The 21,087-nt window shown below is 32.9% G+C and overlaps 1 protein-coding gene across 1 annotated transcript in view; it reads left to right on the top strand.

Annotated features, from left to right (window-relative positions):
- Nucleotides 1-20,750, top strand: part of LOC133322394 (EF-hand domain-containing protein D2 homolog) — a 56,524-nt gene extending 35,774 nt beyond the window's left edge. The window contains exon 2 of the mRNA XM_061531393.1: nt 20,336-20,750. Coding sequence (XP_061387377.1) covers nt 20,336-20,750 — 415 coding nt within the window. The remainder of the gene's footprint in view (nt 1-20,335) is intronic.
- Nucleotides 20,751-21,087: the final 337 nt, after the last annotated feature.

Here is a 21,087-nt window from a genome sequence, read left to right on the forward strand (position 1 = left end):
TGATACATTAGTGTTTACAAACTGCCCTAAAACCAAGATATATTTCGAATAATGTGGGTAATGCCAAGACCAAAACAAGATCCAAAATGTATATATTTGCGGTGAATCACAATTCCACATTTATAAACTAAAAGTTTTATGGGAAAATAAATTACTATCCACTTTAAATTCTCATTTCATAAATCACGTTCCAATGTATTATTCAGCTCACAACGCAGTGCTGCGCTGCCCTGCACTTGTACGCAAATGTCAATTGTTCCATTACGCGATTCGAAAATGATGACAAATACTACATTGTTTCGTTTTATTTTATGGTTAGAAGTTGAATCATAAAAATCTTTGTTTATCCATGGCCATATAATGGTGGGGTTTTATCTATGTTGTTGATCCTATGCGGTGACAAACGTCCGCACAGCGTTAGCAATTTGTATGTCTGGTTTGTGTGTGCGTACTTTTTTTGTATTATTTTTAATTCTGTGGTGTAATTAAATCTGTGGTTTGTGTTTCAAATCTGTGCTTTGTGTGTAATATGAAACAAAGATTAAGCTAACCATATATGTATATAAATACATACATCCGTCAATCAATACGAAGGCTACTACATACAAACATATTTTTTTCTGAAAAATCGTATAACCAATTACCAAATATTATTGAACCTTAAACGACACAAGATGACATTTTTTAGCCTCCACATATTCTACAAAAATGTCGCTCATAAGATTTTAGATATAATCCCCAAAGACAAAAAAACGAGATTTGTATATTCGATATAGATCCTTATTTTGACCTAGACCCATATTAAGGTTCCGTCTCATTTTTGGTATAATGTTTGGACATTTTTCCATACTCGCCCATATATATTATGCATTCCGGGTTATTGGACTTTGTAAACATATTTGCAAAAATTCTCGACACATGCTATTTTTAAGTCAATTTCCCACCGAAGTGGTTCCGGGTTCTCGGAAGGTCAACAACATTTTTTTCATAAAAACGATATTGGTGGAAATTGTGATGTAGCCTGAATAAATTTTCGATTTTAGTCACATGTTCTCACCCAAGAGGCTGTAATTTGGCATTCTGAATTCCGAAATGACTGTAATTTGGCGTTCTACGTTTTGTCGATATGGGCCATGAATTATTAAGATTTTAGACAAATGTTTGTTACCGAAGTGGCAGTAATTAGGTATTTCAGGTTCTTGAAGGGAGTATTCATATTTGCAAAAAAAATATCGATATTTGAACATTTTTTCACATGCTCTTTTAAAATAATGATCCCTCCGAAGTGGTTCCGGATTGTTGGATGGAAAACTACTTTGATATTGGTGAATATTGTGACGTAGCAAAAAATCCCCCCCTACTTTCTCAGCAAAACTTTTAAATGCTTCTAATTTTGAACATTTTTACATTTTGAGATTTTGGACTGAGAATAAAAAACATCAAATTACAACCCATCCAGTTAACGTGCCAAAATTCCCAAAGTATCGAATGTTGAAGGGTATCGTTATATGGATACTATACCAAGGCATGGACCGATATATCTATCCCATTTCAATGCTAAACATCATAGGAGTACAGTAGAATCTCGATATATCAGACTTCGCTGATCTACCTTAAATAAAACATGGATTTATTAGTGGGAAAATTATGGCGTTGTTCAGGCAGGGTTTTCTTACCAAAAATTATCAACACTATTTTGGGTAGTTTCCATATACGGTACCTCCCAATTTCAGATGTTTGCATAGGCCTTTCTACCAAATTGGGATAATTCTGGAGTATCATTAGGTTTCAAATATTCCGAACATACACTCCATATGCAAGTCACGATCGAGTTTGGGTATATTTAATCCACTTCAGTGTGGACATTCGGCCAATCGAACTTAACACCGTGTTTACTTTTTATATCCTGTTTTTTTAACGTCCAATGTCCAGTTTTGTATGAATCGGAATCGGGCAACCCTAATTACAACCTTATTTGACAATACATCAGAGACATGAGGATTCAGTTTGGCATTTTAGACATAGTACCGATATTGAGGCGAAAACGCCTCAGGTGTCTCCTACTGAAGACTTGAGAATTGATCATAGCTGGGGAACTTTTATAGGCCATTGACTGTGAACCCTAGAACTTTGAGGTCCAAGTTGTAAAGAGCGTGGTATATGACTTGTGATATTTCCATATTACTTTTTGACATATGGGAACGACTTATACATGTCCATCGAACTGTTCATTGGGATAACTGAATCTCGACTGTCCATGTGTGACATCGTTGCACCTTTGATAGCGCATTCAAAGAATATAAAGTCGAAATGTCTGTTAATAAATGTATTTTGTGGAGGTATTACAGATTTCAAGTTGCAGCGAGTTAACCTGGCGGCAAATGGTATGTTTAAAGATCCAATTTCACTTTAAATCATGTAATTGTCACGAAAGGATTTCGGATTTGAATATTAGTAGGAAACCCCTTCAAATGATAATGAAGCGTGTGGACATATGGTTGATGTTACATTCACTTTGAAAACTCTCACGGTTGGATGTTAAAGTTGTATGAAGTTTATCTTTTTCAAATTGCTACACAATTTTAGTGAATTTTATTTTGACACATTCTTTTGTTTTCGATCATAAAACCGTTTTTAATTTCTTAGTAATCATAGCAAGAATTTTAGTTTAATACTCCTTTTCAGTAAAAAAAAAAACATGAAACTCCTTTGAAATGGTTTTCAATGGGAAATTTGTCAATATTGGTTGCAACCAACATGCAAATAAAAGTCTTCCTACAAATGAAGCTACAAATATATACTTCATTCCACAAATGAATTTATTCTATTATTGGCCACATTCCAACAACTGCCATCATTAAGAATATATAGAACACATGTTAACAAATTCCATGTATTTTTCTCCCCTATTATTTTCTTCAACTGGAACAAGAACTTAAAATTACCTTAAATCATGCAAATAATTTTCATAGTAAACGCCAGCTCCTCCTTTGAATTGCCAAGATAACCAACCAACCACTTGACATCTGTAACAAATGCCATCATTCCGTCATTTGTACATATGTTGCAGGAATGTAGCACAAGTGGTAAAACTGTCGTCGTTTTTTGTTCTGGCTGTTGCATAATTAGCAAAAAGGATCAACACACTCGTCGTCGTGCTTGTGCCATAACCAAAGTGGTGTAACATATGTTATGATGTGGAAGTGTGTGTGTGTGTGTGGCAGGCAACAGCACGTGACAATCTTCCTTCTTTTGTTTTTTTTCCAAGAACACAAAAGCAAAGCGTCTCTAATATCCTTTGACTTTTCACAGGAACAGCAGACAACCGGTAGACATTTTTATCTACTCTTCGTTGTTGTCTATTTAAAAAACAAGGAAACTCTGAGTAAATAATTGGATTTTTTTTCCTTTTTCTATTCATTTTTATTGCAAAAGAAATTTTGAACCAAATCTGGGTCAATATGTTTTTTCTTTGCTATGTTTTTTTGTTGCATTCGTCCGAGTAGCACCAACTCAAGTTACTTAACACAATATTGGTTAAGAGAGCGAGAGATAAAAAGAAAAAACAAAACGCAATCAATGCCTAACCCCTTAACCCCTCCTTCTTTTGTTGTTGCAAGAAAATTGCTTGAATTGCATTAGGTTGGTGTTTGGAATGGAATCATGTTATTGTTGAGGCGGCAGCCAACCATCAAGCAGTCAGTCAGCCAGCCATCTAGTCAAGTTTCTCTTTCAAACTCTTGGCCAAATGCCAAAATAATAGCTCAAGAAAAGAAACTGCAACAAGACTATAACAACGACGAGAGCCAACGGTAGTAAAAATCAGTGACAACAATTTCACGTTAGACAGAAATGCGGAATGTGCCGATGGTATGTACAGCAGATGGCTATTGAATTGGGATATATACATATTTCCAATACAATGCACTATAGGTAATTTGGACAGTTTTTAGGCAAAAAGTCATTTTTTCAATTTTGGAAAATAATATATTTTTTGGTGGCAATAAAAAGAAAACATCTCAAAATTTATGATTCTGTAAGATTTTTTGCGTAAAATTGTCTTTAAAGCTGTGGAAATCGTTGCCAAACTCTACACTTTGAAAATAAAATTAAAGAAATAAAAAATTTTTAAAAATTAAGGCTTAGTTTAAAACGTTTAAAACCGCTTAATACAAATCATAAACATAAAAATTAAATATGGAGAGTATTGGCGAAGGTGTGTGCTGTTTATTTAATATATAATATTTGTTAATACGTTTGTGTAGCAATTCAAAGTTTACATAGTTGACTATAATATAATAGATGCGTTTATTTTTTGCACATAAGTCATTTTAGATAGACTTTTACTAAAATGTTTAAATTTGTCTGATCTTTTGACAACTGTAATACATAAATGAAAGCCTCCTAAATCGATTCCAATAGGTCTCAAATTGCGATTTTTTGCGTTTTTCAAGATATATCCGTTTTTTGTAGAGAACTTCAGAATAAAAAGCAATAAAATTTTCGAAATAAAAGCAACGAAACATATTGTTATTTACAACGTCCACGCACGTAAAGTTGGCAATAACAGCAATATGGACAAACAATGCGTCAACTTAAAAAAGGAAATTAGGTAATTGTGCATGCATTTGTCAAAATGGACCAAATGTCATAGGGAGATAGAACTTTTCCGCGAAAAGGAACGAATACACTCGAATTTTGATTACAAAATAAATAACAAGACTCGTAAACCGCAAATACGTTGTTGAATAAAAGATTATGAGAAAAAATCTAAAAATTGGAGAAGAGGAAATGGCGGGCTTGGGTTTCCCTTAGAATATAAACCACCAACATTTATTTTTTTCAGCATTAATTAAAAATAAAAAATGACATATGAAAAACTGTTGTTCAGTATATCCAGGGTTTACTATAATCGTGTTCGACTGTAGTACGCATGGTTTTATCTCACTTTTACATATTAATAACATCAAAGAGTAAAAATGGGTACTGAATTAATTGTTATTAATGCATTCTGCAAAAACATACAACATTGTAATAATTATTCCTTTAAAAATCTGATCGCGGGGTCGAAATATTTTTAACATACTACCCTAATAGTTTTCAACCGTTTGTTGTGTTTAAGAAAACTAATGAAAATATCTGAAAAAGAATTTGCTTTGTTCGTTATGTGTGTAGTTGCTTATAGCCGTTGTTCGTTATATCCGCTTTCTACTGTGGAAATCTGCGTTTTCTCTTTCTTGTGCAAATAAATCATTTAAAAGGTCACAAAATCGTTTAACACCGCTGTTATTAATTTTTTCCTCAAAACAGGGCAAATTACCTATAGTGCAATGTATGCAAAATTTTGGGAACGATTTTGAAATAACTAAAATTGGAAAATTTTTTAAAAATGTTTAAAAGTGTTTTTTAAATGGTTTGAAAAATTCAGCAACAAAATTCCATCAACTCGAAACCCCAACTTGTCTGTGAATATCAATCGTGAGGCTGATAGATATATACCGCGGACCTATATTGCCACCTTTTGAAAAGAAGTTTCTAAAATTAAAGTCTTTTAAATCTTAAAATCATCATTATGGTAGGGTTGTATACAATTTTATTTTATTATTATTAGTCCCTCTCTCATAATTTTTGGAATTTCCCGACAATTATTAAAAAAAATTAAAAATTTTTGCACTTCAAGCGTTGGTGTTATCGTTTCCTTGGGGTTATTGTATTATATTTTCGATAATACATAACGCGACGGATGGCTCAACGGATCCATTCTGCTTACCCCTGTGCAACAAATTTCAATTTTTTGATAATTATCGGGAATTTCAAAAAAAAAAATGTATATATATATATGGGGATGGTTCAAAATAGAAGACACATGTATCTGCATTTTGATTTCGTCGAGAAGTAACCCAAAAAGATTAAGATTTTTCATGATCCTTGCATTTAGGTATATAATGTTTTAGGCAATATTACTGATATAAATGTGAGTAATAGTTTTGTCTAATACGTTACAGAATTATTGAAAACTTTACAGAAATTATTGACAACTCATTTAAAACGGGGTTTTATCAGGTCAGAATTTTCTACAATAATGTTCGCCATAAAGATTCACCATAAGTGTCAGAATAGACCAAAACTCAAAAATCAGCCTAAACTTCAAAAATCTTAAAAATAAGAAAACTCATTATAGGGTTAAACTGATCTTAATCAGAGTTTGTATCAACTAGATGTTGTTTTAGAAGGACGGTTTAAAGGATAAAAATATCCTCCATCAAATATTAGTATAAGTCACTGTCACAATATTCTACGTCAAATTTCAGTATGAGTTTCAAAACAAACTATATATTTAAATTCAATCGCTTTTTGTAAAATTTACATTACAAAATTAACAATTTTGGTAACAAAATTGCAGAAATGTGGCAAAATCTTCAATAAGACTGCATCTTAGGAGTATTTCGTGAAAGACAAAATTATTCTACATCGAATTTCACTATTAGTTACAATGAAACAAATTTTTTAAACACGATATTCATTTGTAAAGAATTATCTCTAATTTGGGTATATATAGCAATTTTTTTTATTTTCATAAAATTTCGCACTTTTTCCAAATAAATTGGGAAATACCCCACATATATTCTCTGGAATATAATGGTTTCAATTAATTAATTGTTATGAGGATTTTTAGATTTGAATACAAATACAATGGGAAATGTAACTCATCAAAATATATGCATTCGAATGTGTTTGGACCAAATTCATTTTAAATAGTTTATCTTCCTTCTTATTGACACTTGATAATTTTTAAAAAATGTATATTTTGCAAACATAGAATTACTTTTCACAAAGAACTTGTATAGAAATCGAAAAAAATAAATATTTGTTGTTATTTTGTACCCCATCTCTATTCAGCAGCCATAGACTGTTCAACTTTAAATAGAATTGCTACTGCAAAATAAAAATGCAAGTGAAAAACGAAAAAAACCCAACAATAAAATGAAAGAGGCAAGGCAAACTGCCTACCACTGCTGTTAGTTGTTTGTTGCTGCTGCTAAGTTGCAATGGCAACTAATTTCATTTTGGCAAGAAATGAGGTCTTGTGAAAATAAACAACAACAGCAGCAGTGCCATCGGCAGCAGCAGCACCACCACCACGAAGCCAGTTTCAATTGAAAGCAAAAACAATGGCCCACAACAAGCCATTGATGCAACTTTGAAAATTTTCCTCAACTTGATCTCACGTTGAGGACTTCATAAATATCGGGGTACAATTGCAGCATCATCATCTTTAGCTTCTGCTGCTTCTTCTTCTTGTTTTTCTTGCAAAATTTGTAATTGTGGTGTGGTCGTGATGTTGCTGATGGCAACGATGACAACATCATAATCGACGATGATGATGTTGTTGCAGTTGATTATGTTATTTTGTTGCCACACACCACACCGTCATTAGATAATTCATATTGCAGACAATCATCATCAACTATATTGAATATTGCAGTCAGTCAGTCAGGTTGCATCGTTGAGGTAATCGGCGAACAATTCAGATTCACATGAAAAGTAACAAATATTGGGGTAGAAATATTATGTTTGTTTTTTTATGCAAATGGAAAATTGAAAATGTTGAAATAATGATTATTTGAAGAATATATAGTTGATGTCATTTGAAAAGAGAAATCTGGTATATCCAAGGCCAAACATTTATAAATTTTAAATTGTTGTCGCTTGTTTTTCGAATTAGACAACCCCTTAAAAATTAATAGAAAAATAAGATTTCATAACTTCGCAAATCAGTTTTCTAGTTTAATAATATATCGGTCCGCCTAACCTATAACGGCACCGCCTCCCTTTTCGATATTGTCAAAGGCAGTAGTGTGTAATTTCGGATCCTTGGAATGAATGATTCAACGCAGAACAATTTGTGTGATGTCCTGATGACATGGTTCCTAAGTACTTAATTTCTAACATAAAATTGTTACCCCAACCTATTATTTTGACATACCTTTATTTAAATAAAATATATCTCCTCCCTCACCCTTTCTCCATCTGCTTTGTTTACAAAACATACTAAAGTTCATACTAATTTCAAAGTCATATATCCTCTTAACTATGTGAGTGAGTAATAATGATGATGATTAATATCATAATTATGCTAACGATGACGACGATATCCCATCATTGTCACTATCACCACCAACAGCACTACCTCGCAACCACAAAACTTGTATGTGTGGAAATCATTCATTACTCATTTTTCCTTTTTCATAGGAAAACCTGACTGTTGTTTGGCATGAATGGAGGACAAAAAAAAATATCAACATGGTACTATTTATTCAAGCAACGGTATATGTGGAGGTTCATTGGCGTAGTTAGGACTTTCAGAAGGTCGTCTCCAATACTCGTTTTTATACTCGTTTGTGAAGTGATACCATAATTCCGATACCGACATTTTAATCGTTTATGTTGTTAGTGCGATTTATCACCCTTTACTGCAATCGAGAGTATTATGTTTAAATTGTACGAGCCATGTAAATCATATTTTAAAATATAGTCTTATTTATGACGTATGTAAACCAGAGCTCCGAAATGCTCGCTCGAATTCGAGTAAAGAGTGAAACTCGCTCGAATTCGAGCGGGAGTACTCCTGCGAGTAGAAAAAGTAAATAGAGTATACTCTATTTTTCTCTGCCACTCAAATGAAAGCGCAAGTGCTTTGCTCGTTTTCGAGTGGGAGTGAAATACGCTCGAAATCGAGCAGATTTCACTCTTGCAGAGTACTCTTTTATATTTATTTTTTTTTTGTTTGTGATACCGTTGTTTTACTTGATGTTGTATGTGTGCATTGTTTGTTTTGTGATGTTTGGTTTGCAGTACTGCTGGGAAAGCATGCATCAACAAGCTCGTTTTCTGCGTTCTCTTTATGTAAGTCATTTCATATAAGATTTTTATTTGTACCTCACATGTGTAAACATTTTCAATAAACAAACAAAAATTAAATGTAACAAAATAATCAATGTCCTATTATGTTTTTTGAGCATGATCTATCTCCCCACAGCACACAAAAGATCAACATCAAAAAAAATTTTGCTACTACACACAAACAAATAACCAAACAACCAAATTTATTTGTCCACTCGATTTCACTCTTAGAGTGAAATCTTACTCTTTTTCGAACATTTTGACTCACACTCTTTTTCTTCAACAAGCAGTACTCGCGAGCACTCCCAAACAAAATAAAAGAGTGGAGAGTATACTCCCTAAAAAACTCGTACTCTTTACTTACTCCCACTCGGGAGTATTTTTCACTCGCGAGTAAAATCGAGCAAATCGGAGCTCTGATGTAACCTTCCACTGTAGTCAAGTCCGGTCTTTGGACCACCTTTGAGATACCCCAGGTTGTTTATCTTTTAGATAAATACGTTACCTAACATTATAATTTGTCTCAAGCAATTTTTAATGATTGAGTATCTAAACTCGCGTATAATTTTTGGAACATACTCCTCCAAACGAAATGATTTAGCTACGCCAATGCATTGCTTATTTCAAATGTATTTCTTTGTCATGACCCAGGTGGTGCTGGTGCTTGGCATTGTCTGGGTAGGACAGTCGACAGCCTGTATGATAATGTATTTTGTTTTCCTGATTATATTTTTTGTTTCGTTTACAATAAAAAATAATTTTTCCTTATCACGGACAACATAAGTTCAAGTTCAGGTGTTAAACTTCAAAGTGACAAATGGCATTGAGGACAACGGATGTGAATGCTGGTGATTTGAAAATAATTATTTATTTCCCTTAAAATAAAATAAAAATGCAACTCAAAATGATGAATGCGCCCTTCTCAATTGGACTGCTTGGCATTTTAGCATAATACAGACAACCAGGTCGAAATTTGGGCCAGGAACATCAACGTACAAATAAATTTTAGCAAGGGCTTTGTACGGAAATGATGTATGTATATTGAAAACTTTTTGGAACGAATGCCAAATTACAGCCGATTCAGAGTAGTGGAAACAGGGATTATTATTTCCCGGCGTACTTGCATTTTAGGCAATAATACTGATATACATTTGAGGAATATTTTTTTGTCTAATACGTTAATCCTCAGTCGACACTCTGAAAGGGTCTTTTCGGTACCCTTTTCCAGAAATGATTGAAAACTCATTTAAAACGGGGGTATAGCAGGCCGGAATATTCTACAAGAATGCTCACCATAAAGTTTTACTTTATGGTGAGAATATACAAAAATTGAACATCAGTCTTAACGTCAAAAATCTTAAAAATATGAAAACTCATTTTACGGTTAAAATCGCCCCTATTCCGAGTTTGTACCAATTCTCCCCATTAGATGTCGTTCTAGAAGGATGGTATAAAGGACAAAAATATTCGCCAACAAATTTTAGTATAAGTCACCGAACAAGAAAAAGCAGTATATATAATATATAAACCGGTTATATAGACGTCAATTTATATAGATACATAAATTATAGATTATATATACGTTTTTCCCAGTACTTTTTTGAATAAATTGTATGAATGTAACATGAAACCTAATTTTCCGTGTAGTGTCAAAGAATGAAATATTATACGTCAAATTTCACTATGAATCTCAAGACAAATTTAATATTCAAATTAAATTTTTTTTTAGAAATTTATAGTATACAATTAACAATATTGGCAACAAATTTTTCTTCAGTAAATGTTAATTAAACACCTTACAGAAATGTGTATAAATCTTCGATAAGACTGCATCTTAGGAGTATTTTGTCAAAGACATAATTATTCTACATCGAATTTGAGTATTAGTTACAAAAGAAAAGATTTTTGAAAACACGATATTTATTTGTAAAAAAAATATATATCTCTAATTTGGGTATTTACAATAGATTTTCTATTTTGATCAAAATTTGGGTACAGGTCTTCAGAGCTCCTCAATGTGATGGTGGTTAAAACAAATCACCGAAAATAAGTCCTTTTTCGTAAGCACATAATAAATTATGTGTTTTTTTAATTACATTATTCGGACATTATTAACATTATCTGATGATGTTCAACACTGGGACTGTACATTTTATGACCCATTATTAAATTCCCATAACAAAGAAACTGTGTAACACTAAAGCGCCGTCCCATGTCCTAGTTTTTCACATTCCCTTCTACTATTAATATTGAGTTCACAAAAAACATGATGTAATAAACCAAACAAATTTCACACCTCTGCTGTTAAATTCTCCCCATGAGGTGTGATGCGATGCGACATGAACCTGTGACAATCTAAATATAGATGTGAATATATATGTTTTCATTAACATTTGAATAATTTGATGGTGAGAAAAAAATCATCGAAAACTGGCACTATGGGAAACAGTAACAAATACACACACAAACATTCAATCATCAACTATAGCATTTCTCCAGACTGTGGAAGAGAAAAAATACGAAATGTGTATCGAAATCATTCTTAATTGAGTGATGACCCCATGCTAAGATGCCATAATTGAATCGTCAAAACATAAATGTCGTCCAGGCGGTACTTGCCCAGCTGTAAATCAATAAATGGCCAATGTTTAAATAAAATTTATTGGAAATTGATATTAAACAATAAATTGAAAGAATTTTTATTATAAAGTTGTTCAAGTTTTTTGTACTGAATATGTTGCTTTTTGGGTAAGGCAGTGGTTTCTCAAGACCTTAATGTTTGTTAAATATCATAAAAATTTACACTATCCATGAATCTTGTAAAGGGGGCCGGGGAAATATTTTCTCACATTTCAAAGCGTGTAGTCCGATTCTATAATATGTATTATATTCAGACACCTAGAAATCATAAACAGGTCACTTTTTGCGCCTAAACCCCAACGAATAATATTGTTTGTGGTTTTGGTCATTAATATCATGTTTAACATGAATATTAATTCTATTTAGCGACATCTACTTTGATGTTGTGCAGATTTTGCGAGATGCGTTTTTGAAATCTGATGTGTTCAATATGTTGTACAAACTTAAATGACACTTCACAAATGACGTTACAATATTTTACATAGACCACATTGTAATCTATATAATTTTTTTAAGACATATAATTATTTTATTAAGAAATGTTCTCATTTGTTATGTGCGTATGAATATTATTGTACGATGTGTGTGTAAATATGTATCAATATCTAAAACGTAGCTACAAATCAATCGATCGATCAATCATTCAAGCAGCCAACCAACCAATCAATCGCCCACTTAATATTATTTATCTATTTCATTGTAAAATCCGATATGATAGACATTATATTGAATTACCAGCAATTGCGGCACACGCTTATGAATATTTAGCTGTGGGTGTTACAAAAAAAAAACAAGAAGCTTTTTTAGCATAGCTATTAAATTAATATATAGCTCATAAATACATATATTTATAAAACTTTTTTTGAATTAAAATGCTATAAAATTTTTAATAATGCAGAAATTTGGATAAACTTTTGAGGAATCATTCTTGAGGTATTTTCACCCATAATTGCAGAAAAATGTTCGGTTACCTACGTATATAAATAACCGTGGTACATTTGTAACCATCCAAAGGTTTTTTGTTTAAAAATAGAAAATTTTACCCAAATTAGACATTTTTTACAAAAAACATTGAGTTTACAAAAATCTGAAATTCGATGTAGAATTATTTTGTCTTTCACGAAATATTTCTAAGATGCAGTCGTACTGACTGAAGTCAACTGAACACTTACTGAAGTGAACAAATAATTTGTTCCCATAATTTTTATTTTTTACTGTGAATTTCTAAAAAACTATTGAATTTAAATATATAGTTTGTTTTGAGACTCATTGTGAAATTTGGCGTAGAATACTTCATTCATTGACACTATGGCCGAAAAATTAATGGGTCGATTATGGATAGCAACCAAACTCCAATTGCGATTTCAACTGGCAACGCCACTGAAATAAAACTTAACATTGTAGGTCTGTTCCCGTACTGCAAGAATCGGTAATAACTGAAAACAATTTTTTTTCACAACATAGTAGATTTGTTGGGTTAATATATTCCAGGTCAAAAACTCTAAGCTGCAAATAAAAATAACTTGGCGGGTAATGTGGACCAGTATGTGTGTGTAATGAGTATCAGCAAGTTAAAGGTAGGTTGTGGTTTGGTTGTGATAAATTTCAATTTATTACACTTTTGGGTAACAATGAATGCCAAAATATATGGGTTCATGTATTGGAATAGCCCCCATTTAAGGGTACCGCCCCCTTTGCGTAATTTTAAAGGTCCTTGCTTCATTATCCAACCGAAGCACCTGTAATTTCGCATATCGAGTTTTCAGAGGATAGAATACCTCCTCGCATATTAAATGCACCCACGTTTCGAACTCGTCCTCATGAAAAAGTCCCACTTTTTTATAGTGGTCCATATTACACGACATTTAATATTTTTATTTAGAAATAATTATCGCCTTCAAAATGAATAAAAATTAAAAATCGCCGGTTGTAATTACAGCTAAACGTATATTTTTGTTAAAGAAAACAAGAAAACCACATATCTTCCTTATATTCGAGAAAAACATAGTGTTCGACTATTTTGCAAAAACCTTCGACTATTGTGCTAAAAATTTTCAAATCACAATTTTGAAATCAACATTGCAATTATTTATTAAAAACCAATTTTGATGTTTGTTTTCACTAAAAAGGAAAATATTTATCAATGCGGCATTGAAATATTTCAAGCATTTTCTTAGATATGGAGGGTGGTCCACATTTGACGCATGGTCCACATTACCGGAAGTTAACCTACTAGGAAATTTCTTTGCAAAAATTGCTAATATTTTTTTAATTTTTGTCCTAAATTGACGTCTATATATTCGGTGTATGTTACATAAAACGATTTCTCTTATTCAGTGACTTATACTAAAATTTGATGGAGAATATTTTTGTTCTTTATCCCATCCTTCTAAAACGACATCTAATGGGAAAAATTCGTACAAGATGGAAGTAAGATCGTTTTTAACCCTAAATTAGTTTTCAAATTTTTAAGATTTTTAACGTTTAGGCTGATTTTCGATTTTTGGTCTATTCTGAGACTTTTTGAAAACTTTATGTCGAACATTTTTATAGAATATTCTGACCTGCTATAAACCCGTTTTAAATCATTCATTTCTGGAAAAGGGGACCGAAAAGACCCCTTCAGAGAGTCGACTGAGGGTTAACCTATGAGACAAAAATATTCCTCAAATTTATATCAGTAATAGTGCTAAAAACCACATATACCTAGAATGTAGGGATTTGGAGAAATCTTAATCTGAATATTGTTTCCATGCCATATTGTTCAAAATGCCCACGCCATAATTTTTTTTACCCCCGTTCAACATGCAAACTGTTAAATAATAGCCACATTTCAAAAAGAAAAAGCAAATCGAAAAATTACTTTAAAATCATTTTGGCCAAATGTTGCCCACAAGCAACAAAATGTTTTAAAGCTTATATTCATTATACAGCTAGTAGATATGCATTCTTTGGATTTCCTATGTCAAGACCTGATGGTGGACGAAACACATCAGAAGAAAAATCTAAAATTTCAAGTTTTTGGTAAAGTTATGAGCTTTTTAACATAGAAAAGGGGGGCAAAATGTGTACAGTACCAATTTGTGTATTTACAGTCCAAATTATTTAAATCGCTTCGTATTCGAAATGTACCAATTCTGTCATCAAAATTATTTTTGATTCTTGTAAAACAGAATATAAAGAATAATTTAAAATGAATTGTTCGTCGATTTTGCATTTGGTTTTCTTGATATTGGGCTTTTATTTTTTCAGAAAGAATGTACTGTATCTCCCGAATGATGTAGCGATGTCAAATTTTGTCCATATCCTATCTAGAATAGTTACATAAAACAAACACAAAAAAATTGTTCTAAAACTTGTTCCAATATTGCGGGGAAAAATTATTGGCTCAAAGGGTTAAATAATTAACATTGGATCCTAAATGCTTTAAACGTCGGCGTACATTGACACTTTTTCTTCGATTTCCATTATCCAAAATGATCATATTCAACCTAACCTTCATACGCATTTTGATAATGTAATAATAGTACACACATTACATAAGCATCAACAGCATCCGAATTACTCCGAGTAAATATCATGTCTTTAATGACATTTTGTTGTTGTTTTTTTTTTCAATACAGAATTGTCTCATGATTTGTTGTTGACAATTTCTTATAATTTCATAATAATAAATTACTTTCACTCGATTGAGATGTGAAAATGTCATCATCACAAACCAAACAAAATAACAACAATCATGTAAGTTATGTTACACGACCTAGGTCGAGGCTATTCGCCACAATTGTTATCTCACAATTGGTTAATACAAATGACCACCATAAATAACATTACATTAGATGTTGTACAGTTTTCTTTTATTTTTTGGAATCACCACCTACCGAATTAATGAAAAGAAACACAGACCGACCCGCACACCAAATCACAATGTGTGACAAATTTGCCACGCTACAATACAATCTCTGCAATTAAACAATTAGAAGTGAAAAAGAAAACACAAACAATTAAGAAAATAAAAAAAAGAAAACAAAAAATGTAAACATATGTGGTGGCCACCACCATAATTTGACTTTGTCATCCCTCCCACAATTACTCCACATATTGTGTGTGTGCTGCGTACCTACCTACCTCAAGCTGTTGGCTAAAAATAAACGACATTTCATGATAGCTTCACATTAACCGAACATTGAAGAAATCGAAAGTGAAACGACAACAAACTCGATTTTTATTTTCTTCTGTTATCTTGGGATACTGTTTGTGCGTGTGTGCGTTCGTTCGGCTGGCTTCTAATGTTTTTCCAATGAAAATGAAATTCAAGAAAAATAAGTAGTAGCCCACCGCTGTGGCCATAATAGCCGCGAAAACACTGAGTTGTTTACGCAATGTTTTTATAAACCTGTCCAGCGTCTGGTTGCATGCCTCGTAATGTTGCATATGGCACATGTGCTGCTGACTGCCCGGCGTCAATGTCACATTTATTATTTTAACAAAGTGCTATACTCCATTTGTTTATGGTTATAGTGGTTGGGAGAGTAAAAAGCAGGGAGATTTGTCAATGGGCACTTGAAATTTTATTCACCAATATGGTGGAATTACACAGTTTACAATGGGATTGATGTTAACATTGCCAGCTGATATGTGTATAGCCACAAACATATGATAGATTCTGTTGTAGTCTCAGCACAATGACACCAACCGATTAAATACTATAGAATCATAACAGCGGCAGAGGTTTGTTTTCAATAGTATTATTTTTATATGTTTTATGTTTTAAAGCGCGACTTCATTTTTAAATAGACTAGATAGACAAAAACATTCGTTTTTGTCCCGACCATCTGTAAATTTCGAATTTAAGTAGAAAGTACGCACTTTGGCAGTAAATCGAATAGTCAGCTGCGCTAAATGGACTACTTATATATTGTGCCATGGACTATACCATGATGACCATGGACTAGATAATAAGGAGATGTATGAAAACAAATACATCGGTTTTTTATTCGACCAACTGTCAAATTGTATCTAGTAATATTTCTCATGGTTGGCAACACTGCACGTCGAATTCAAGTAGAAACTATCAGTTCAATCATAAATATCCGAAATGAGTTAGATACTCAAGAAAAATATTTTTTCTCGCGGATTGGATACTCCGATCATGAATAATTCGAGAGAAATAAACGAGAACATATTACTTTATTAATCTTACTTTGTGTTCCCTTATTATAAATTTACTAACGAAAGTTAAAATGATTGGAAATTATCATCTAGAACTGCCTCAATCATTATAAATATTTAACTTATAGAATAGAAAAATGCAACAATATTTATACATTTATTCTACTAAATATTTTTGAAATACTACAGGGTAAGTAGACTGGCATTCCATTTCTCCACAAACAGTTTGTTATCCGGCTATAATAAAGTTGAGTGCCGCATTGTGTTTTTTCCCTTAAAGTGGATACCTAAATAGGGATAAGTAAATCGATTAATCGACTTTTTGTATTGAAAAGTCTAAAACATGGCCTATAAATAAGGTTCTCAAGTTTGCTGTCAAAATGCATTATTGTGAATTGACTTCCATTATGAAAACGTAAACAAAGTCGAAATTTTTGACATTAGACTTGAAAAAAAAGCTGTTTTCCGATTTCGATTGCTATCTTGGTGACCTTATTAATAGATCTTGGTCTAAAAGTCGAAGTCGACTTTTGATCCTTGATGAAATCGCAAAGTCGATTTTTCAAGATCGACTTTTTTGTCAAAGGCAAAAATTGAAATGTGGTGAGAAGCAAAAATCCAGGGTGCGAAGAATGTTTAAAATACACTCTTTTTCACGAATGATCATGGCGAGAATTCGAATGTTTTCAATATATTTGCAATCTCTCGCGAATGTTCGCATTGTACGAAAAATTCACGAACGATAAAATTTCGCTTCAAGCGTCATCGATTCATTCTTTCGCGAGCATTTGTTTGCTGAAGAACATTCTTTTGAAAAACTCAAAAAACAAATGTTCGCAAATGTTTGGGTGCACTGTTAAAAACAACAACAAACAAAAATATCATAAAAAAAGTAAACACACACAAACAACGAAAGAATGTGTGTGTGGCAGAAAGTGTGTGGAATAACAAAACACATGTCCAAAAGTCCAACAAAACGAAAAGAATGTATTTTGAGTCATTCGCGAGTGAATTTTTGCGCACTCTGCAAAAATCGAAAAGTTTAATTTTGCGCTCGACTACGTATCCCTATACCAAACTAGAGCTGGAAAAGATTCCGAGAAATTGCACAAAATTCATGGGGTTGTAGGTTACATCGATGGCATTCATGTGCCTTCTAACACCACATAGATGGATCCCAAGAAATTAATTCAACGAATGGAGAACATATTTATTGAGCCATGGACTAGACTATCCTTGGCAGTGAGCTGTTATTTGTTTAGGTATACATTCACAATTCACTGGTATAATAAGTTTTGTAGCAATTTTTATTGTCCAATATCCTCAATTCTAATGGGAATTGATCTGTGTTCAATTGTACATTTAATTGATATATGTTCAACTGTACATCAGACCATGATGCAATAATAAGGTCATGTATCAAAACAAAAACCTTTGTTTTTGTCTCGACCATCTGTCAATTTTTTTATAATATTTCACATGGTTGGCAACTTTGCACATCGAATTCAAGTAAAATTGGCCACTTTGACAGTTAATCGAGACATCAGCTGCGCTAAATGGACTACCTATTTATTGTGCCATACATCATCTGATTGACATTTAGATCGCGATTAAAGATGTGTTTCTGGATTTCGTTAATCGAGTCGATTTAAAATCGTATATGTAAATGTACTTTAAGTAGAATTTATATTGAAATTAAATCGATTTATATTTAAGTAAATTGAGATATCATCATAACATCACTATAAAAGTTTAAACGCGCGTTGAGGTCTTTAGGTTTCATGTTTGTCAAGGGCTGCTATACCATTTTTGTTAAATAATAAAATAATATCATTTCACCCAAGGAAACAGTGTCCCCTGACCAATTTGTCTATAGATTTGCGTGATCATTAGAGTAAGCCAATAAGTGCGCTGTATAACGTACAGTGACCATGGCCTTAAATGTTTATTTCTTCCTTAAAAACGAAACGGCAGCGGCATTGCAGTTTGTTGTATTTGTGTAATTGAGAGTTGCTGCCGTCGTCTGGTGCAACTTCTGCCATTATAGTGGCTGGCAGTTGTTGCTGGTGGTTGCAGACTGCAACTTCAAGAACAAGTTTTTCCTGTCGGTTAGTCATTCGCAAAGATAGTTAGTTGGCGTGTTGATGTTTTTTTTTTTCTTAACCCGGTCTTCGGCCTACGGCTAGCCTCGAGTGTTGGCCGTTTTGTTGAAGGTGAAGGTAAATTGCCTTTGCCTCCGCAAACACACAAAAATAAAACAGAACTTGTTTTGCAGGAGTTTTGTAAATTGTAAATGTTATGCAGCCGTCGCGTGTAAAGACACGCGTGCGCCATTGAAACATCCTTGGCTAGTCAATGTGTGCTTTTTGTGTGGACTTCTTAAAATATTGCAAGACTGAAGTGATGAATTTTATTTTGGCATGGCAAAAAAACTTACCAATTTATTTTGGTTTTCTGTTTCCTTTGGTTGCATTTTCTTGTTTCAAATTAACTGCCAATTTTTCGTTTTTTGTTTTGCGGGGCTGTGGTTGTGGCAAACTTGTTTTCCAAACTTATCGCTGAATATTTTTTTAAGTGGAAACCCATCTTTGTTATTCTGTTAGGCTTCATTGCGGCATTGGCTATTTGCCGGTAAAACAACTGCAATATTTTACTTCTTGGCTCACCTTTCTTCTTTTGGAGTTGACTGTGGCCAAAAAATGGCTCAGCATTTTTGTTTGGTGCAACTGTTGATGTTTGCACACCAAAATTCACAACTCAATCACGCAACTTCTGCATTACAGTTAACCAACAAAAAATCAAAACCCAACAACAAAACAAAAAACATCAACCATTTGAAAATTATTTTCCATGCCATTAACAATATTTGGTGTGAATTTCAATTCGTGTGTGGCTGCTGTCGTCGTCGTCGTGCAAGTGAGCGTGTGTGCTTTGCGCTTTGTCTGATTGCAAATTAATTTCATCGCTTGGCGGATGGTGCGGATGGATGGATGGCTGATTGTTGATTACGGCGTTGCCTTGTTTTGCTCATCTTCATTTGATTGTGGTTTATCCATAGATTCATCCGTTTATTTTGTTTTTTGGTTTTCGTTCAGCGGAAGTAAAGTAATTTCTCCTAATTTTACATAATTGTTGTTGTTGCTATCTTCCCGCGAATTTCCTTAATCTTCTCGCCTGAGACGCATGGAGATGGAGAGAAAAAACTTGTATTTTTTTGGGATAAACAATTATTGCCGGAAATAATTTTGAGGTTTTGACATCAATTGAACTTAATGTGACTTGCGGAACATGTGTAAATAATTTTGTTTAATAATTTATCAAATATATTGGTAACAGCTTTTATCGCGATAATATGCATTATCAAGCTGAATTTACCTCGGTTTAAAGTACGAAATCCAGAAATACACCCTAATTGTTTAAACTTACCTTTAATCGTAATCTTAATGTCGATCAGCTGATGTTGCTTATTTTTGGCGTAAATTTAATAATTGATTGTACACACTTAATGTAATAGTTGTAAACAGCTGTCCTCTTATGATAATCATATGTTATGCACATAAGATAATATTCTCCTTCATTTTTACTAAACTTCCCTTTTCCTTTTTTCCTCTTTTTACAGATACGACACCGGCCGCGATGGCTATTTGGATTTAACCGAGTTGAAATATATGATGGAAAAATTGGGTGCTCCACAAACACATTTAGGTCTCAAGGAAATGATCAAAGAAGTCGATGAAGATAACGATGGAAAAATTTCATTCCGTGAATTCCTTCTCATCTATCGCAAGGCACAGGCCGGAGAATTGGACAATGATTCGGGTCTAAATCAGTTGGCACGTTTAACGGAAATTTCAGTTGAAGAAGTTGGTGTCAGTGGTGCTAAGAATTTCTTTGAGGCAAAAATTGAACAACAACTGCGTTCGAATAAATTCCACGATGAAATACGACAGGAACAGGAAGAGCGTCGGCGTCAGGAGGAGGAAAAAGCAAATCGGCGTTTATTGTTCCAGCAAAGAGCTGCAATTTTCCAATAAACAAAATAAAAAAACGGGAAAATTGTGTGGGAATTGCAATAGAAAGTGAAACACTTGGCTGGCTCTGCTTGGATGGAAGAATAATAATTTAAAGCCCCACAAACATGCACACACAGTTATATTTATATACAGATTTTTTAAGCTTTAAAATTGTGGTAATATTTTTATAGGTTATAGTTTTATTTTATATAACTTTGTTTTTATTTTCTAATTTCTTTTTCTTTATGTGTACTTTTATTTCTTCTGTTTTATATATATTTTTATACTTTATTGAGTGTTACACACACACGTATATGTGTTATAATATATTTAGAAATTTAGCATAAATAAGAAAGAA

This window comes from Musca vetustissima, unplaced genomic scaffold, assembly GCF_032173495.1.
Source record: "Musca vetustissima isolate MV318-11 ecotype Yass unplaced genomic scaffold, APGP_CSIRO_Mvet_v1 utg2150, whole genome shotgun sequence".
NCBI lineage: Eukaryota > Metazoa > Arthropoda > Insecta > Diptera > Muscidae > Musca > Musca vetustissima.